The following is a 17,125-nucleotide window of genomic DNA, read 5'->3' on the forward strand; positions in this document are numbered from 1 at the left end:
GCAGGGCTGGCCTGCAGTGCACAGGTTAATATAGAGCTCTCTGATAGGAACTAGGGTGGAGCCATGCCAGAGGATGGATTATAAAAGCAGTCAGGTGAGGGTCGGCTGGTCTCTAGAAATGAACACATGGAGACAGGTAAGCAGACGAACTCTATTGCATAACCATGACAGTACCCCCCCTCTTACGAGGCCTCCCCCTTCCCCGCCTGGGACCAGGTTTAGAGGGGAACTTCAAATGAAACTTCCTCAACAGACGAGGTGCAAAGACCTCGGAAGCCAAAATCCACAACCTCTCCTCTGGACCAAAACCTTTTCAGTGCACGAGGTACTAGAGAATGCCTCTACAGAGTCGGGAATCCAAAATTTGGCTAACCTCTTACTCCTGATCATCCTCAGAGACCAGTGCTACGGTAGAGAGAGGACGAGAGAACTTATTAAGGACTAAAGGCTTCAGAAGGGCAACATCGAAGGAGTTAGAGATTTTGAGGCTTTTGGGAATCTGGAGCTTGAAACAAACTGGATTCAGTTTAGAAATTATGGTGTACGGACCAATGAATCTTGGAGCAAATTTGAGAGAAGGAACCCAGAGTTTGATGTTCCTGGTGGAGAGCCAGACTTTGTCTCCTGGCTGAAGAGAAGGTGGCTTACGCCTGCGACGGTCAGCAAATCTCTTGAATTTGTTGGCAGCTTTCTGGAGGGAATCATGAACGTCAGCCCACATGGAATTGAATGATTCCTGAACAGTAGCCAAAGCTGGAATGTCAGAAGAACAAGTCATAGGAAGAGGAAGCTGAGGATGTCTTCCATAAACCGTGACAAAGGGTGTTTTCTGAGAACTGATGTTGACATGATTATTGTGGGAGAACTCAGCCCACGGTAATAGTGATGCCCAATCATCATGATGGGCAGAGACCAAGGTACGGAGAAAGACCTCCAACTCCTGATTAACTCTCTCAGTCTGGCAATTGGATTGGGGATGATAAGAAGAGGTAAAATCCAAGGTAATGTCGAGAGATTTGCAAAAGGCTCTCCAAAAACGAGAAGTAAACTGCACACCCCTGTCCGAAACGACATGAGAAGGAACACCATGAAGGCGGAAAATCTCTTGTACAAAAATGGGAACCAAGGCAGGGGCAGAAGAGAGACCAGGAAGAGGAACAAAATGAGCCATCTTGGAGAACCGATCGATTACTACCCAAATGGCCGTATTATTCTCCGACAGTGGAAGATCAGTGATAAAATCCATGGCGATATGAGACCAGGGCTCCTTAGGAATGGGCAAGGGCATGAGAAGACCAGCAGGGGCTTGAGTGGAAGATTTAGACTGAGCACAGACGTGACAAGCCTTAACATAGTCTTTAACATCCGAGCGGAGATTAGGCCACCAGTAGTGACGACTGATGAGCAGGAAGGATCGGAGGAACCCAGCATGACCTGCCACCTTGGAATCATGTCCCCAACTAAGGATCTTAGTTCTGAGCTCCGTGGGAACAAAGGTCTTACCAGGAGGAATTTTATATTCCAGGGTGGTAGAATGGGCAACAATGCATGAGGTAGGAATGATCGGCTCAGGATCAGGGTTGGACTCTTCGTCCAAAGTGTCAAATGACCTAGAGAGTGCATCAGCTCGACCGTTGCAGGAACCAGGTTTGTACGTAATCGTGAATTTAAAACGTAAAAGAAGAGACTCCATCTGGCCTGTCTGGGGTTCAGACGTCTAGCATTATGTAGGTACTGTAGATTCTTATGATCAGTAAAGATCGTTATGGAGTGAGGGGAACCTTCCAAGAGATGACGCCACTCCTCCAACGGCAATTTAATTGCGAGAAGTTCCCGATCACCAATGGCATAATTTCTCTCTGCCTGAGAATTTTTTTTGGAGAAGAAAGCACATGGTTGACGTTTCTTCTCAAAGTCCTGAAGAAGCACAGCTCCCACCCCCATCAAAGAAGCGTCTACTTCAATAAAAAATGGGTCCTCAGGATTTGGTCTCCTCAAGAGAGGTCCAGAGACAAAGGCCTGTTTCAGATCGTGAAATGCAGAGATAGCCTCGGGAGGCCAGTCTTTGGCATTCGCACCCTTCTTGGTCAAAGCGATAATGGGCGCGGCAATGGAAGAGTAATTCCTTATGAACTGCCTATAATAATTTGTGAAGCCAAGAAAACGCTGTGTGGTCTTGAGGCTAGCGGGAAGGGGCCAGTTGGTAATGGCTGAGACCTTTCCAGGATCCATGCGAAGACCCGCACTAGAAACAAAACATCCCAGAAACAGGACCTCGGAACATTCAAAGGAACATTTCTCCATCTTAGCATAGAGATTGTTCTCTCTAAGGCGCTGAAGTATGGTGCGTACATGGTTTCTATGAGCAGGCAGATTTTCGGAAAAGATGAGAATATCATCCAGATAGATGACAACAAACTGGTACAGTAGGTCCCTGAATATTTCATTGACGAAGTTCTGGAACACAGCTGGAGCATTACACAAACCAAAAGGCATAACCAGGTATTCGTAATGCCCGTCCCTAGTGTTAAAACGCAGTCTTCCATTCGTCACCTTCCCGTATTCGAATGAAATTGTATGCACCTCTGAGATCCAACTTAGTGAAAATGGAAGCCCCCTTCAACCTGTCGAATAGCTCAGATATTAGAGGTAAGGGGTATCGGTTTTTAATAGTCACTGTGTTTAAACCTCTATAGTCGATGCAGGGTCTGAGGGTACCATCCTTTTTGGCAACGAAAAAGAACCCTGCTCCTGCAGGCAATGAGGATTTCCGGATGAAACCTCTCTCCAGATTCTCGGCGACATACTCACACATGGCCTGGGTCTCTGGAATGGACAGAGGGTAGGTACGACCCCTGGGCAGGGTTGCTCCAGGGACAAGGTCAATAGCACAGTCAAAAGATCTATGGGGAGGAAGCACCTCAGCAGACTTCTTACAGAACACATCCCGGAAATCGCTGTATGCCGCGGGAAGATCAGACAATACGGATGTGGTAGCAATGGGAAGTTTCCCCTTGGGGCTCACCTTGAGAAGGCAGGACGAGAAACACAAAGGGCCCCAAGCCAGGATCTGCCCAGAGACCCAGTCCACATGTGGCGAGTGGAGCTGTAGCCGAGGAAGGCCCAATACAATGGAGGTAGAGGCCTTGGGAAGGATGAGGAAGGAGATCCACTCCTGGTGGAGTATCCCTACCGACATCCTAATAGGTAGCATCTGGAAACGGATAGGACCCCCTGGGAGCACAGTGCCATCAATTGCTGAGACTACCAGTGGCGTAGCGAGGGGGGAAAGGGTAAGCTTCATAGAAGAAGCAGTTCTCCAGTCCATAAAATTGCCGGCAGCTCCGGAGTCCAGATATGCTAGGACTGATTGGGGAGAAGTGCCTACATGGAGGAACACCGGAAGAAGAAGACGAGAAGGTGATGTTTCTGGGTCCAATACTCCACCTTCCAAATGTATTACCCGAGCGTTTCCCGGACGAAGCGAGCAGCAGACACGAAAATGACCCTTGCCACCACAATAAAGACACAAGCCCAGAGTTCTGCGTCTAGCACGTTCTTCGGGGGTTAGTCTAGTCCGGCCCAGCTGCATGGGTTCCTCAACTGACAGAGGATGCTCCACAGGGAGACAGGAAAAAAGTTCAGACTGACTAGGACCTAGGGGGTACTGGCGTCTTTTTTTCTAAGGACCTCTCCTGGAAACGAATGTCAATCTGATTGCATAAGGAAATTACATCGTCCAGACCGGCGGGAATAGCTCTTCCTGCTAATTCGTCCTTCACTCGGTCAGAGAGGCCATGTAAAAAGGTTGCAACCAGGGCCTCATTGTTCCAGCTCAATTCAGCTGTGAGGATATGGAACTGAAGTGCATATCGTCCCACAGAACAAGATTCTTGACGAAGGCGTAAAAGGGCACTAGCCGCAGAAGAAACCCGAGCTGGCTCCTCGAAGATATTACAAAAGAGCTTCAAGAAGTTGGACAGGCTGGAAACCACCGGATCATTTTTCTCCCACAGGGGAGCAGCCCAGGCTAAAGCTTCACCAGAGAGGAGGGAAATGATATAGGCTACCTTTGCCTGATCAGACAAAGTTTTGAGGCTGGAGCTCAAAATGAATGGTTCATTGGCTGAGGAAGCCCCTGCAGGCCTTGGAGTCCCCAGAGAAATGGGACGGAGCTGGCAGTAATAAAGAATGCGTGGATGCAACTGGTGCGATAGGTGCAGTCGCAGACTGTACTTGAGGCTGCAGGTTCGGGGTTCCCAAGGAAGCCTGTAGCTGCTCAAAGCGGGAAGCCAGATCTTGAAGGAATCGCATCACCTGAGTCTGATTAGATTCCTGGGTCTCGAGTCTCCGCACTATGCCCTGCAACAGATCGACTGCAGGGAGCGGCATGTCAGCCGGGTCCATGGCTGATCAAACTGTCAGGTCACCTTGAGGCCAGGTGACAGATGCACACCGTAGGGATTCAGGGTGCACCGCAAGGTTGTGGACCCTACGGCTGACTGCTGCTGACAGAGGTCAAGGTGATAGGAAGGCAGGGCCGCCAGAACACCAAGTTGGATCCCACTGGGGATAGAGCATAAGATTCCCTGGGACGCGGAGTCTAAGAGCCAGCAGGTGTTCACCAGAGGCTCGAGTGGTGAGGATGGACTTGGCTGCAACTGGCTCCAGGTCGCGACCCTCAGGGTCCCCCAGCTCGCACCCATAGTAGGCAACAGGAGGATAGGGATGGTGAGGGACGAAGCCAAGGTCGGGGCCACAAGCAGACATGAATAGTCGGGGACACGCTAAAAGGTCAGGATCACAGGCAAACAAGGATGGTCAAGGACACGCTAAAGTCGGTAACGGAATAACAGCAGAGCACACGGCAGGTAACAGGAAGCTAACACACAAAGGTTGATCATCAGGGCTGGCCTGCAGTGCACAGGTTAATATAGAGCTCTCTGATAGGAACTAGGGTGGAGCCATGCCAGAGGATGGATTATAAAAGCAGTCAGGTGAGGGTCGGCTGGTCTCTAGAAATGAACACATGGAGACAGGTAAGCAGACGAACTCTATTGCATAACCATGACAACTGTCCACATAAAAGCATATAAACATGCAATGTGACTACAGAAGAAATATCTCTGTATATATTTAAATATCAAGTCCAATAAGATGTGTTAGTCTTTTAAGAGGAGTTCCACATACAGGGCTGCCACCACCAGGAAACTGAAACCGAGATTCCAAATTACTGCAAGATACAAAAATGAAGAAAGGGGCGCCTCTGGGTGCAGATTTTTTTAAAAAACTTCATGAATTTATTAATAGACAAACAATTTTGCACTCACATATTCCAAGAGAGAAATGGACATTGAGATTAAGATCATATAATTCATTCCGTCATATAGGTGATTTGGTCCACAGATGTCCTGTTGCTCCTCTAGGCGTCTCCACTGTTTGTTGTTGAGGCTTTGGAATATGTGAGTGCAAAATTGTTTGTCTATTAATAAATTCATGACGTTTTAAAAAAAATCTGCACCCAGAGGCGCCCCTTTCTTCGTTTTTATATCATGCCTACACCCCACCTACCCTCCTACCCCCCCCCCCCCGGTAAGCAAGTAGGCGTAAAGGTGCGGTATAGTAAAATCCATTTATTCATTTAGGCAGAGATGAACAATAAAGCTGTCCCGGGCCCCTTTGTTTAGCTGATGGGGCCTGGGCCCGGTACAACAGGACCGGTTGTACTGCCTCATCAGCGGCCCTGCTAATAGCCCCATGCAAAGCACACCATGCTGAAATGTTTGTGTGTTTGTGGCAGGTGCTGAATAAGTGCAAATAGTTGTGGTAACAAACTAAAGAGTTTAATATCAGTGTACAAATATGGGAATAACAGTGGCAATGGAAAAAATGTCCCTGCATTGTTAGTGTCAGTTGAAGGAAAAATGGCCCGCATCAGTGGTGTCACTGGAAGGAAAAATGTCCCTGCAATCAGTGGTGTCACTGGAATGAAAAAAAGTCCATGCATCCATGGTGTTACTGGAAGAAGAAAAATGTGTGTGTCTCATGATGTCACGGGTAGGAAAAAATGTTACTGCGTTGGTTGTGTCACTGGAAAAAAAAAAATGTCCCTGCATCTGTGGTGTCACTGGATTGAAAAAAGATGCCTCTTCGGTGGTGTCACCGGAAGTAAAAATCATCCCTGCATACTGGAAGGAAAAATGGTGCTGCATCCGTGTCAGTGAGGAAAAAATAACCCTGCATTGGTGGTGTCAGTCTAAGGAGGATTTCTTTGGCACCTATGTACAGTAAGTGGGATGAAGGAGTGTAGGGTAACTGGTAGGTGGACTCTGTGTGATGCATGGAACTAAAGGGTTGTGAGGGAGGCTGAAGCCTCCTCTTTCTAAAGCAGGAAGAAGGGGCTCCTTCCCCCCCCCCCCCTCCACATATCAATATTGCAGCCGGGGCAAGTGCCCCTTCAATCCTCTTCCCCTTGTCCCTGCCCTGTAGCATGATGGAGCTGTATGATAGCTTGCTTGTCCATGGACTGCAGCACGATTTGTATTAAGTTTACTAATTAGATTAGTTAAGAACCACAAACACATTTTTTTCTTATTGACTGCTCATCATTATCTTCACATTATAGATACACTTTTGGAAAGCCTGTTCAGGGGGAAATCAAAGCTAAGCTGTGCCGAAAATCATTCTGTTATTACTGGATGGCGATGAAGAACCAGTGCCCCGAGGATATATGTAATGAGTACCAAGGACGGGTATGGAACAAGGAAAAATTAACAACACTAGCCCCTACACCCCACAAGCTGACATATTCACTATAGTGTAAAAATAAATGAGTTGTCTGGTATGGATGATGGAGTAATATGTGATATTTTTCTACCAACTGACAGACTGATAGAAGTGGCTGCTTTGAAAAGGAAGTGCAGACAGAAGCATACAACCTTAATTCCTACCACTACCTCATGAATGTCGATGCTGAAGCCTCCCTTATAGAAGACGGGACAGGTAATGCAATGTTAAAATAGAACTGTCTCTTAGAGCACAGAAAATACTCCTAACTTCACCAAGTAATGTGATGCCATTTTATTCCAAGCTACCCAGCTGGTGGGTGTGGGAGAGTTCTAACTATCAGTACTAGGAGTGGAATACGTATAGGGAAACTGGTATTTGCATTATTATACACAAACACAGCCATCTTTTAATATGATGAAATTTTTTTGTTTAGGTGCAAGTGTATAAGATTTAGAACATTTTTAAGCTTTCTGTATCACCACTGGGAGATTTCTTTCAATTCCTGTCAACTTGACAAATGTCAGATGCTACACAAAACAGGAAAGAAAGGGAAATCCCCACCCAACTGGGGCATTGGTAACATTAAAAACACATTCACTAGTACAGAGATAAAGGTAGAACTCATAATGGAGATTTAGGAAGAAAGGAGAAAACCCCTTTATAGGAACACAAACAGAAAACTGACAGAAAAATTCCCCAATAGGGGCACAGAAGATCTAACCCTCCCTCACTCCATCCAAAAACAAGCTATTCAGTGCTCAGTGTATAATGGAGCATGTCTAAAATGAGACCAAATGTAGATAAGAGATCGGCTTGGAGGAAATCTAGATAATTGCACACAGTCACAGGAAGCTCCTCTTGAAGAATCAGGGAATCGCACGTGGACATGCAAAAAAAATGGAAAGGGCACCAGATCAGCGTGTATAAAAACAACACCATTTAAAAAAAAAAAACACACTTGCATGTAAAACGCTGATCCCATGTTCCAGTGGAGAGTGCAAAGCATGCAGGAATACAGCTACAGGTGTCAGGTGGACTGGACAATGGCTGGAGAGCACCTCCTTGTGCTCTTTGCATTTTTTGCAAAAAACATTTTAGCTGTAGTTGTGCTTTAATTGTATTTTCCCTTACAAGTCAAGAAAATTAGAAAGGTCCAGTCCTAGCCTCCCCTTTTATGATCAAAGCTTTATTACCTGGCTTGTGGGCATCTGCTTAGTTTTATAGGGTGTGGAGATACAACATACTTGTTCCTTGACAACATCCAATCCCATAATATTCCTGATGGACTTGCATACTCTCAGCTAGTTACACAAGATGATGAGTACTCTACATAAGCTTTTTGTTCTCTTTACAGGAATCCAATCCATTGCTACCAGCAGCTGCAAAGTTTCAGCTATGATTACCAAAGTGACCTTTGAAGAAACCGAAGCATCAAATTCTTATTACAAAGCAGGCCTGAGATACAAGGGAAAGGTAAAACTGACAGCTGGTCCCCTGATGAATCAGAAGTGGACTTCAACTTTTTATTTGGAATTTCACTTCCACTTAGTGTTCTAAACAGTCCTCCTCTGTTTTTATCTCTGTTCTAGTTAAAGCTAGCCAGTGCTGATGGATCACCAATGAAATCTCAGAAATTGTATGTAACAGAGAAATATGACACTGTGATAAAGGAACATGTGTATGAGACAGATGAGAAGGGGGTAGTGTGTTTTTCATTGGACACCAAGCCGTGGAATGGACATCCAGTATATCTGACAGTGAGTATGACCTTAGGGGACAAGGCCCCTCATATTTATAAAGACCTATTTACAATAACTTGGGCAGAGTAGGAATTAAATAATTATTGCAAACTACGCAAAAACATCAGGAATATGTCTTATAACCATCAGAGATGTTCTAATATGTTGGAAAGAAAGGTTGATGTTCCCTGGGGCAGTAAGTAAAGTCACATTGGGTCTGTCAAGCCTTAGTGATAAGGATGATCACTTATCTCCCAAGATTCTTTGTGAGGAATATGTCAGTTATTAACCACTTCAATACAGGGCACTTAAACACCTTCCTGCCCAGACCAATTTTGAGCTTTCAGCGCTGTCGCACTTTGAATGACAATTGCACGGTCATGCTACACTGTACCCAAATGAAATTTTTATCATTTTTTTCCCACAAATAGAGCTTTCTTTTGGTGGTATTTGATCACCTCTACGGTTTTTATTTTTTGCACTACAAATAAAAAAATACCGAAAATTTTGAAAAAAAATTTTTTTTTTGTTTCAGTTTCAAAACTTTGTAAATAAGTACGTTTTCTCCTTCACTGATGGGCACTGATGAGGCTACACTGATGGGCACTGATAAGGCGGCACTGATGGGCACCAATGAAGTGACACTGATGAGGTGGCATTGATGGACACTGATAGGCGGCACTGATAGGCGGCACGGATGGGCGACACGGATGGGCGACACGGATGGGCGACATGGATGGACACTGATAGGTGGCACAAATTGGCACTGATAGCTGGCACGGATTGGCATGGATAGGTGGCACATATGGGCATGGATAGGCGGCACAGATGGGCATGGATAGGCAGCACAGATGGGCATGGGTGGGCACTGATAGGCGGCACAGGTGGGCACTCATAGGCGGCACAGGTGGGCACTCATAGGCGGCACAGGGGGGCACTCATAACAGGTGGGCACTCATAGGCGGCACGGGTGGGCACTCATAGGCGGCATTGGTTTTATACTGTACTAATGGATGCCAATCAGTGCCAAACAATAATGCATGCCAATCAGTGATGCCCATTGTGGGCACTGATTGGCATCCATTATGGGCACTGATTGGCATCCATTGTGCTGACCATGGGCATCCCTGGTGGTCTAGGGAGGATTACCTTTTCCCTGGTGGTGTCTCTGGTGGTCCAGTGTGGGCATCCTCGGGGGGGGCTGTGCTGATAATCGATCAGCACAGACCCCCCCCTGTCAGAGGAGCAGCCGATCGGCTCTCCTCTACTCGCGTCTGACAGACGCGAGTGAGGAAAAGCCGATCACCGGCTCTTCCCATTTACACTGTGATCAGCCGTGATTGGACGCGGCTGATCACGTGGTAAAGAGTCTCCGTCGGAGACTCTTTACCGAGATCGTAGTTGCCGGGTGTCAGACTGACACCCCGCAACAACGATCGCCGCGATGCGCGCCCCCGGGGCGCGCAGCGGCTCATAATCCTGAGGACGTCATATGACGTCCAGTCAGGATTATCAAACCACTTTGCCGCCGTCTATTTGTAATAGGGCGGGCGACAAGTGGTTAAACAGCCCAAACCTACGATTTTCCTGTACCATCTGTACATAATTACCTACGGCACTAAAAAAGCACTTTAGACTTACATGTCCTTTACAATGTCCTTAGCGAGAAAGCACATGGTGTGGCTGCTTCTGATATAGTGTTGTGATGAGTCTACCTTCATCTTTCTTTCATTTAGAAGTGGGATCATCTGCTGGAAGATGTGTTGTATTAATTGAACTAAACAATTCCAACTACCTAAGGAGTCAACAAAAAACCCGATGGAAGTCCTAACTTTCAATAAAAAAAGTTTTGGCTGCAGTTATTCTGTACAACAAATCTATGACTATGTTGACCCAAAGCAAGCAAAGCACACATCCACAGTGGTTAGGTACCTATGATGCCTGTGAGCACAGTTGTTCTGTAAAGTATTGAGCTTAACTGAAAATCCATGTACTGTATAATGGGATGTAATTTTTTAGTTCCCTGTTTCTACTCTTTTTGTCCCTCTTTTTACTGCAATCGCACTATAAGGCCTCATTCACATGGGCACCATCAGTTTAGCCATGCTAAAAGTGTATCAATTCTTATCCGTTGCTTCATCCATCTTCATCCGTCTTCCATTCCGTTAATCTCCATTTTGATCCATCTTCCGTTCTGTTAATCTCCGTTAATGTACCCGTTTACATCCGTTTTTGTATCCATTTTGATCCGTTTACAGCAGTTTCTGTGGCTTTGAGGAAATTGCCCAGAAAGCATTGCTCCTCTCATGCTGCATTGCAGTTTTCAGTGAGTGACTTGTTCTTGCTGTTTCCTTCCTTTGCCCTTGCGTGTGCTATCTGCATTGTGCAATGGATTCCAACAACTTTTGGGACAGCGTGACATTGTCATATTTGCCTATATGAGGAGAATAGAGAGCAAGAAAAAGCAGATTGTGACTAGGAGACGTCGATTTGGACCCACCCCGTGCTAATGAAGCGGCCTTCTGAAGGTTTTGTGGCTTTGCACTATGCTCATCTCTGACATCTTTAAACTTCACCAGGATGACCATAGCCACATTCGATTACTACTTACTGGACCAGCTTAGTGACCTTGAGGTAAGAAGTCATTCATTTATCAAGCCTACCCCTGGTCTTCTGTGTGTGTGTATATACAGTATGTATAGATAATAAATATTGTATGTATTTATCTGCCAGTAGAATTTTTTTTACTTAAAAAGATGTTTAATTTTTTTCTAGGTGTCATGGTTATGCAATAGTTTGTCTGCTTACCTGTTTCCATGTGTTCATCTAGAGACCCTCACCTGTCTGCTTTTGTAATCCATCCTCTGGCATGGCTCCACCCTAGCTCCTATCAGGGAGCTCTATATTAACCTGTGCACTGCAGGCCAACCCTGCTGATCAACCTTTGTGTGTTAGCTTCCTGTTACCTGACGTGTGCTCTTCTGTTGTTCCGTTACCGACTTTGGCGTGTCCTTGACTATCCCTGTTTGCCTGTGATCCTGACCTTTTGGTGTGTCCCTGACTATTCCTGTCTGCTTGTGGCCCCGACCTTGGCTTTGTCCCTCACTATCCCTATCCTCCTGTTGCCTACTGTGGGTGTGAGCTGGGGGACCCTGGGGGTCGCGACCTGGAGCCAGTTGCAGCCAAGTCCATCCTCACCACTAGAGGTGCTGGTGAACACCTGCTGGCTCTTAGACTCCGTGCCCCAGGGAATCTTACGCTCTAACCCCAGTGGGATCTGTCTCCCGTCCGCAGCAGTCAGCCGTAGGGTCCACAACCTTGCGGTGCACTCCTGACCCTTACTGTGTGCATCTGTCAACCCCGCCTCAAGGTGACCTGACAGTTTGATCAGCCGTGGACCCAGCTGATGTGCCTCTACCCGCAGATGATCCATTGCAGGGCTTAGTTCGCAGACTTGAGACCCAAGAATCGCATCAGACCCAGATGATGCAGTTCCTTCAGGATTTGGTATCCCGTTTTGAAACAGGATCAGGCCTCATTAGGACCCCCGGTTCAACAACCTCAACTGCTATCTGCTGCTGCACCTATCGCATCAGTCGCAGCCACACATTCATTACAACTACCAGCTCTGGCCCGTTTCTCTGGGGAGTCCAAGGCTTGCAGGGGGTTCCTTAGCCAGTGCACAATTCATTTTGAACTTCAGCCCCAAAACTTCCTGTCCGATCGGGCGCATATATTATATCCCTCCTGTCCGGGGAGGCGCTAGCTTGGGCTGCCCCTCTGTGGGAACTGAATGATCCAGTGGTTTCTAAGCCTGTCTGATTTCTTGAAACTTTTTCGGAATATCTTCGAGGAACCGGGTCGTGTCTCCTCAGCGGCTAGCACTCTTTTACGTCTCCGTCAAGAGTCCGCTTCTGTGGGACAGTATGCTCTTCAGTTCCGTATCCTTGCAGCTGAATTGAGCTGGAATAATGAGGCCCTAGTTGCAACCTTTTTACATGGCCTCTCTGATAGAGTGAAGGATGAATTAGCTGCTGATCTGGACAGTGTCATCACCTTGTGTAACCAGATCGATATTCGGTTTCAGGAGAGGGCCCTGGAAAAAAGTCGCCAGCTCTCCCCGTTCTTTAGACAGCCTGAGCTCCCAATACCTTCTCTTCAATCCCAGGAGCACCCCCTTCCTGCTGAGGAACCTACGCAGTTGGGCTGGACAAGGTTATTTCCCGAAGAACGCGCTAGGCGCAGAACTCTGGGCCTATGCCTCTATTGTGGGGCCAAAGGTCATTTCCGTGACACTTGTTCTCCTCGCCTGGAAAAATGCTCAGGGCTAATACATCTAGAAGGTGGAGTATTAGAACCTGAAATATCACCTTCACCTTCTCGTCTTCTTCTTTCTGTGTTGCTTCATGTCGGTGCTTCCTCTCGTTCGGTCTCAGCACATCTGGATTCCGGAGCCGCTGCCAATTTCATGGATTGGGAAACTGCATCCTCCATGAGACTTACCCTTTTGCCCCTTACAACTCCGTTGGTGGTCTTGGCGATTGATGGCACTGTTCTCCCAGGGGGCCCTATCCGCTTCCAGACCCTTCCTGTTAAGATGTCAGTAGGGACACTCCACTAGGAGTGGATATCTTTCCTTGTCTTACCTAAGGCTTCATCTCCTATTATACTAGGTCTTCCTTGGTTACGGCTCCATTCTCCACACGTTGACTGGTCTGCTGGACAGATCCTGACTTGGGGTTCCTCCTGTTCCTCTTCCTGCCTACTCAAGGGTACCCCAAAGGAGAAACTTCCTGTTACCACCATCCCAGTATCTTCTGCTCTTCCCGCTGTATATAGCGATCTCTGGGATGCGTCCTGCAATAGTCGGACTGATGCACTCTCTAGGTCATGTGGTACTCTGGATGAGGGGCCCACCTATGAGCCTGAGTCGATCATTCACTCCAGTTTGCATAACCATTTACCTTTGCCTGTCCCTAATCTCCCTTGGACGCACAGCCAGGCTAACTTGTCTGTAAGTTCCACAGTCGCTATGCCCTGTGATGCGATTGAGATGGTCACTGCACCTGACAATACTATTCAGTCGGCCTCTGCACCAGTTATGCCAGTCCAGCCCATGCCCAATGAGCTTCCTGCTTCTTGTTCAGGACCTTCTGTGACCTGGCCTCACCCTACTGCTACTATGTCCATTCAAACCCGTTTAAGAGGCTCAATCCATCCTTTGGATAGACTGCCTCATTCGGCCAGGTGGGGTTTTCAATCTTTTTCTCAGGGCTCTCTGCATTCTGTTTGTGTTTCATCTATCCAGATTGACTCTTGTGACATGTCATCTACTAACCAACCTGACCTCAGGGATCCACTGACCTCTGCCCAGTCTGGTGGTCCTGTTCTGGATGCCCAGCTCATCTTTAAGGGTCTGGGGGACCCTGCTCAGGCTCCTGATCTTCTCATGCCCTTACCCATTCCTAAAAAGCCTTTAGTCCTCAAGTCCTCTCGTCCTCTCCCTACCTCGGTTCCAGTCTCTGAGGATAATCTAAAATACGACGTTAGTCAAGTTTTGGATTCCCGACTCCGTAAAGGCATTCTTCAGTACCTCGTACATTGGAAAGGGTTTGGCCCTGAGGAGAGGTCTTGGATCCCTGCATCTGAGGTTTTTGCTCCTAGTCTGTTGAGGAGGTTCCATCTGGAGTTTCCCTTTAAGCCTGGACCCAGGCGGGGGAGGGGAAGGCCTCGTAAGAGGGAGGGTACCGTCAAGGTTATGCAATAGTTTGTCTGCTTACCTGTTTCCATGTGTTCATCTAGAGACCAGCTGACCCTCACCTGCCTGCTTTTATAATCCATCCTCTGTCATGGCTCAACTCTAGCTCCTATCAGGTAACTCTATATTAACCTGTGCACTGCAGGCCAACCCTGCTGATCAACCTTTTGTGTGTTAGCTTCCTGTTACCTGCCGTGTGCTCTTCTGTTGTTCCGTTACCAAGTTTGGCGTGTCCTTGACTATCCCTGTTTGCCTGTGATCCTGACCTTTTGGCGTGTCCCTGACTTTTCCTGTCTGCTTGTGGCCCCGACCTTGGCCTTGTCCCTCACTATCCCTATCCTCCTGTTGCCTACTGTGGGTGTGAGCTGGGGGACCCTGGGGGTCGCGACCTGGAGCCAGTTGCAGCGAAGTCCATCCTTCCCACTAGAGGCGCTGGTGAACACCTGCTGGCTCTTAGACTCCACGCCCCAGGGAATCTTACGCTCTAACCCCAGTGGGATCTGTCTCCCGTCCGTAGCAGTCAGCCATAGGGTCCACAACCTTGCGGTGCACTCCTGATCCCTACGGTGTGCATCTGTCACCTCGCCTCAAAGTGACCTGACACTAGGTTTCTTGCAACTGGCCAGTCCTATACCTCTTTAAACCATTATTTTGTACTGGGCATTTCAACTATTTTGGAGATAGTGCATGATATTTGCTTAGCTATATGGGAAGAGCTGTGTCCAGCAGTGATGCCATTACCAGATGGAAACATGTGGCGAAGAATAACAGATGGATTTTGGAATCAAGCAAACTTTCCAAATGGTATCGGAGCTCTTGATGGAAAGCATATCAGTATCCAAAAGCTTCCACGTTCCAAGTCTAGATTTCATAACTACAATAAATATTTTTCATTGGTCCTCATGGCTATCTGTGATAGTAATTATAAATTTACTACTGTGGACATTGGGGCATATAGCAGCAGTTCTGATTCCAGAGTGTTCTGTGAGTCTGTAATGGGTCGAAGACTGCAAGAAGGGCGATTCAACATACCATTCGATCAGCCTCTGCCTGGAACATGAAAGACCAGACCTGCCTTTCCTGCTTGTTGTAGATGAGGTCTTTGCACTTTCTCAATATCTTCTTAGGCCGTATGCCAGAAGTAATCTAGACAACAAGAAGAGGATCTTTAATTATCGACTGAGCCACGCAAGGCGCCTCATTGAATGTACATTTGGCATATTGTCCAGTAAATGCTGTGTTTTCCAAACACCCTTGTAACTCAGTCTTGAGAATGCTGAGTTAGTAATTCAGGCCTGCTGCATTTTGTATACTATTGTCCGGGATAAGGAGGGCATCCAGGTTGAGGTAGAGGAAGCGTTCCACCTGCCCTCCTTACAGTACAGCAGAGTACGTGCAAGGAGAACCTACATTGCCATGCGTGAACAATTTGCCAACTACTTCTATCTCCGTCAAGAGAAGTTCCATGGCAGTAACAATATATGTCAATAATGCAGTACAAATTTCAATAATTCTACAAATATGTCCTAATATGCCATATGAAAATAACTTATGTTTGCTCATTTTGGTTATTTCATTGTGTTTTGATAGCATAAAAAGACACAAAAGCACATTGCATGTTCAAAAAGGTTTTAGTTTTATTATTCTGCATAATCCCTTTAAAATAAAAAAAATTTCCCTTAACTTTTTCTTTTTATTTGTCAAAGTTTGAACAAAGCATACAATATGCAAACATTAAAAAAATTCTTAGTTTAACATAAAAAACAGGTTACATAGCCTGATAAAAGAGGTGGGGGATGGGGAATAGGGAGTGGAAGTTTGGGAAGTAGAACCAGAGTTGGTTTGGCTATTAGCTTGAGAAACATCGGCAGAATTTGAGCTAGTGTTTACTCGGAGGATATTTTCCCTGTGAGGAATGAGCAGGAGAGGAAGTATAAGAAGGCCTCTGGGTATTGTGCATTGAGCTGTATGAATGCACAGGGGTCTATGGATAGGGCAGTAGATATGGCTGAGCAGGAAGACACGGGGGACTTGTAGAAATATTGACGGCATGACCTCTGAGGGGGTTAATACTGGCTAATAGTGGGAAATGGCATTCCTGACTCGGCAGCTCTAATACATCCCCCAACATAATTAAATATACCCATATGTATCTCCATCTGCCTCTCTGCTGGTGCTTTTTGAATTGTGTGATAAATTTTCCTCAGGAAGGATGTATTTGAGTTATTTGGATCACAGAATGGATCTTTAATGTTCTCTCTTTTAAAGACAGAACAGTAAACTCGTCCATGAAGGACTTCATGGCTTTGTCCATCTCTGGAATTTCAGTATTTTTTGCCACACCCCGAGGATCGTGATATTGTTTGCCTGTCATGACTAACCTGTAGAGAATAATATGTCAATTGAGAAATGCCATGATGCCTTGGTGTACATCAGAAAAAGCATAGTAATCAATAGTATGCTTACATGTACGGATCTTTGCGAAGAGCTTGGACGTGCACTCGGACGTGCTGTCTCATCCACAGACTGGGACTGGCCTTCTCCCTCTTGTGTGGCTTGCTCACCTTCCTGTACTGGTTCCATTTCATTATTTTCAGTGTTCTCCTCACACTCTGAGACGTTTAATGATGTACTACAATAAAAAGGAGGAACATTTGGTCACAAAACCTTACTATATGGAGACCTACTTTTTTCACTTTCTAGATGGAACATCCAAACATCACTTACCGTCTAACGTCCATGACTTTCCTTAGGAAGGACAACATTTCAAAGAAGACAGATTTTTGCTTTGTGGTAGCTCCGGAACCACTTGCACACTCTGCCTCATCATTCAAATCTC

General features: G+C 46.5%; 1 protein-coding gene across 1 annotated transcript in view; it reads left to right on the forward strand.

Moving 5' to 3' along the window:
* LOC143930667 (alpha-2-macroglobulin-like protein 1) overlaps window positions 1-17,125 on the forward strand; it is a 210,419-nt gene that overhangs the window by 35,272 nt on the left and 158,022 nt on the right. The window contains exons 8-11 of the mRNA XM_077455170.1: window positions 6,626-6,752; window positions 6,888-7,002; window positions 8,144-8,262; window positions 8,379-8,546. Of these exons, the coding sequence (XP_077311296.1) occupies window positions 6,626-6,752; window positions 6,888-7,002; window positions 8,144-8,262; window positions 8,379-8,546 (529 nt within the window). The remainder of the gene's footprint in view (window positions 1-6,625; window positions 6,753-6,887; window positions 7,003-8,143; window positions 8,263-8,378; window positions 8,547-17,125) is intronic.

Source organism: Lithobates pipiens, unplaced genomic scaffold (genome assembly GCF_037356315.1).
Source record: "Lithobates pipiens isolate NorthernLeopardFrog02 unplaced genomic scaffold, aLitPip1_a1.2 Scaffold_25, whole genome shotgun sequence".
Classification (NCBI taxonomy): domain Eukaryota; kingdom Metazoa; phylum Chordata; class Amphibia; order Anura; family Ranidae; genus Lithobates; species Lithobates pipiens.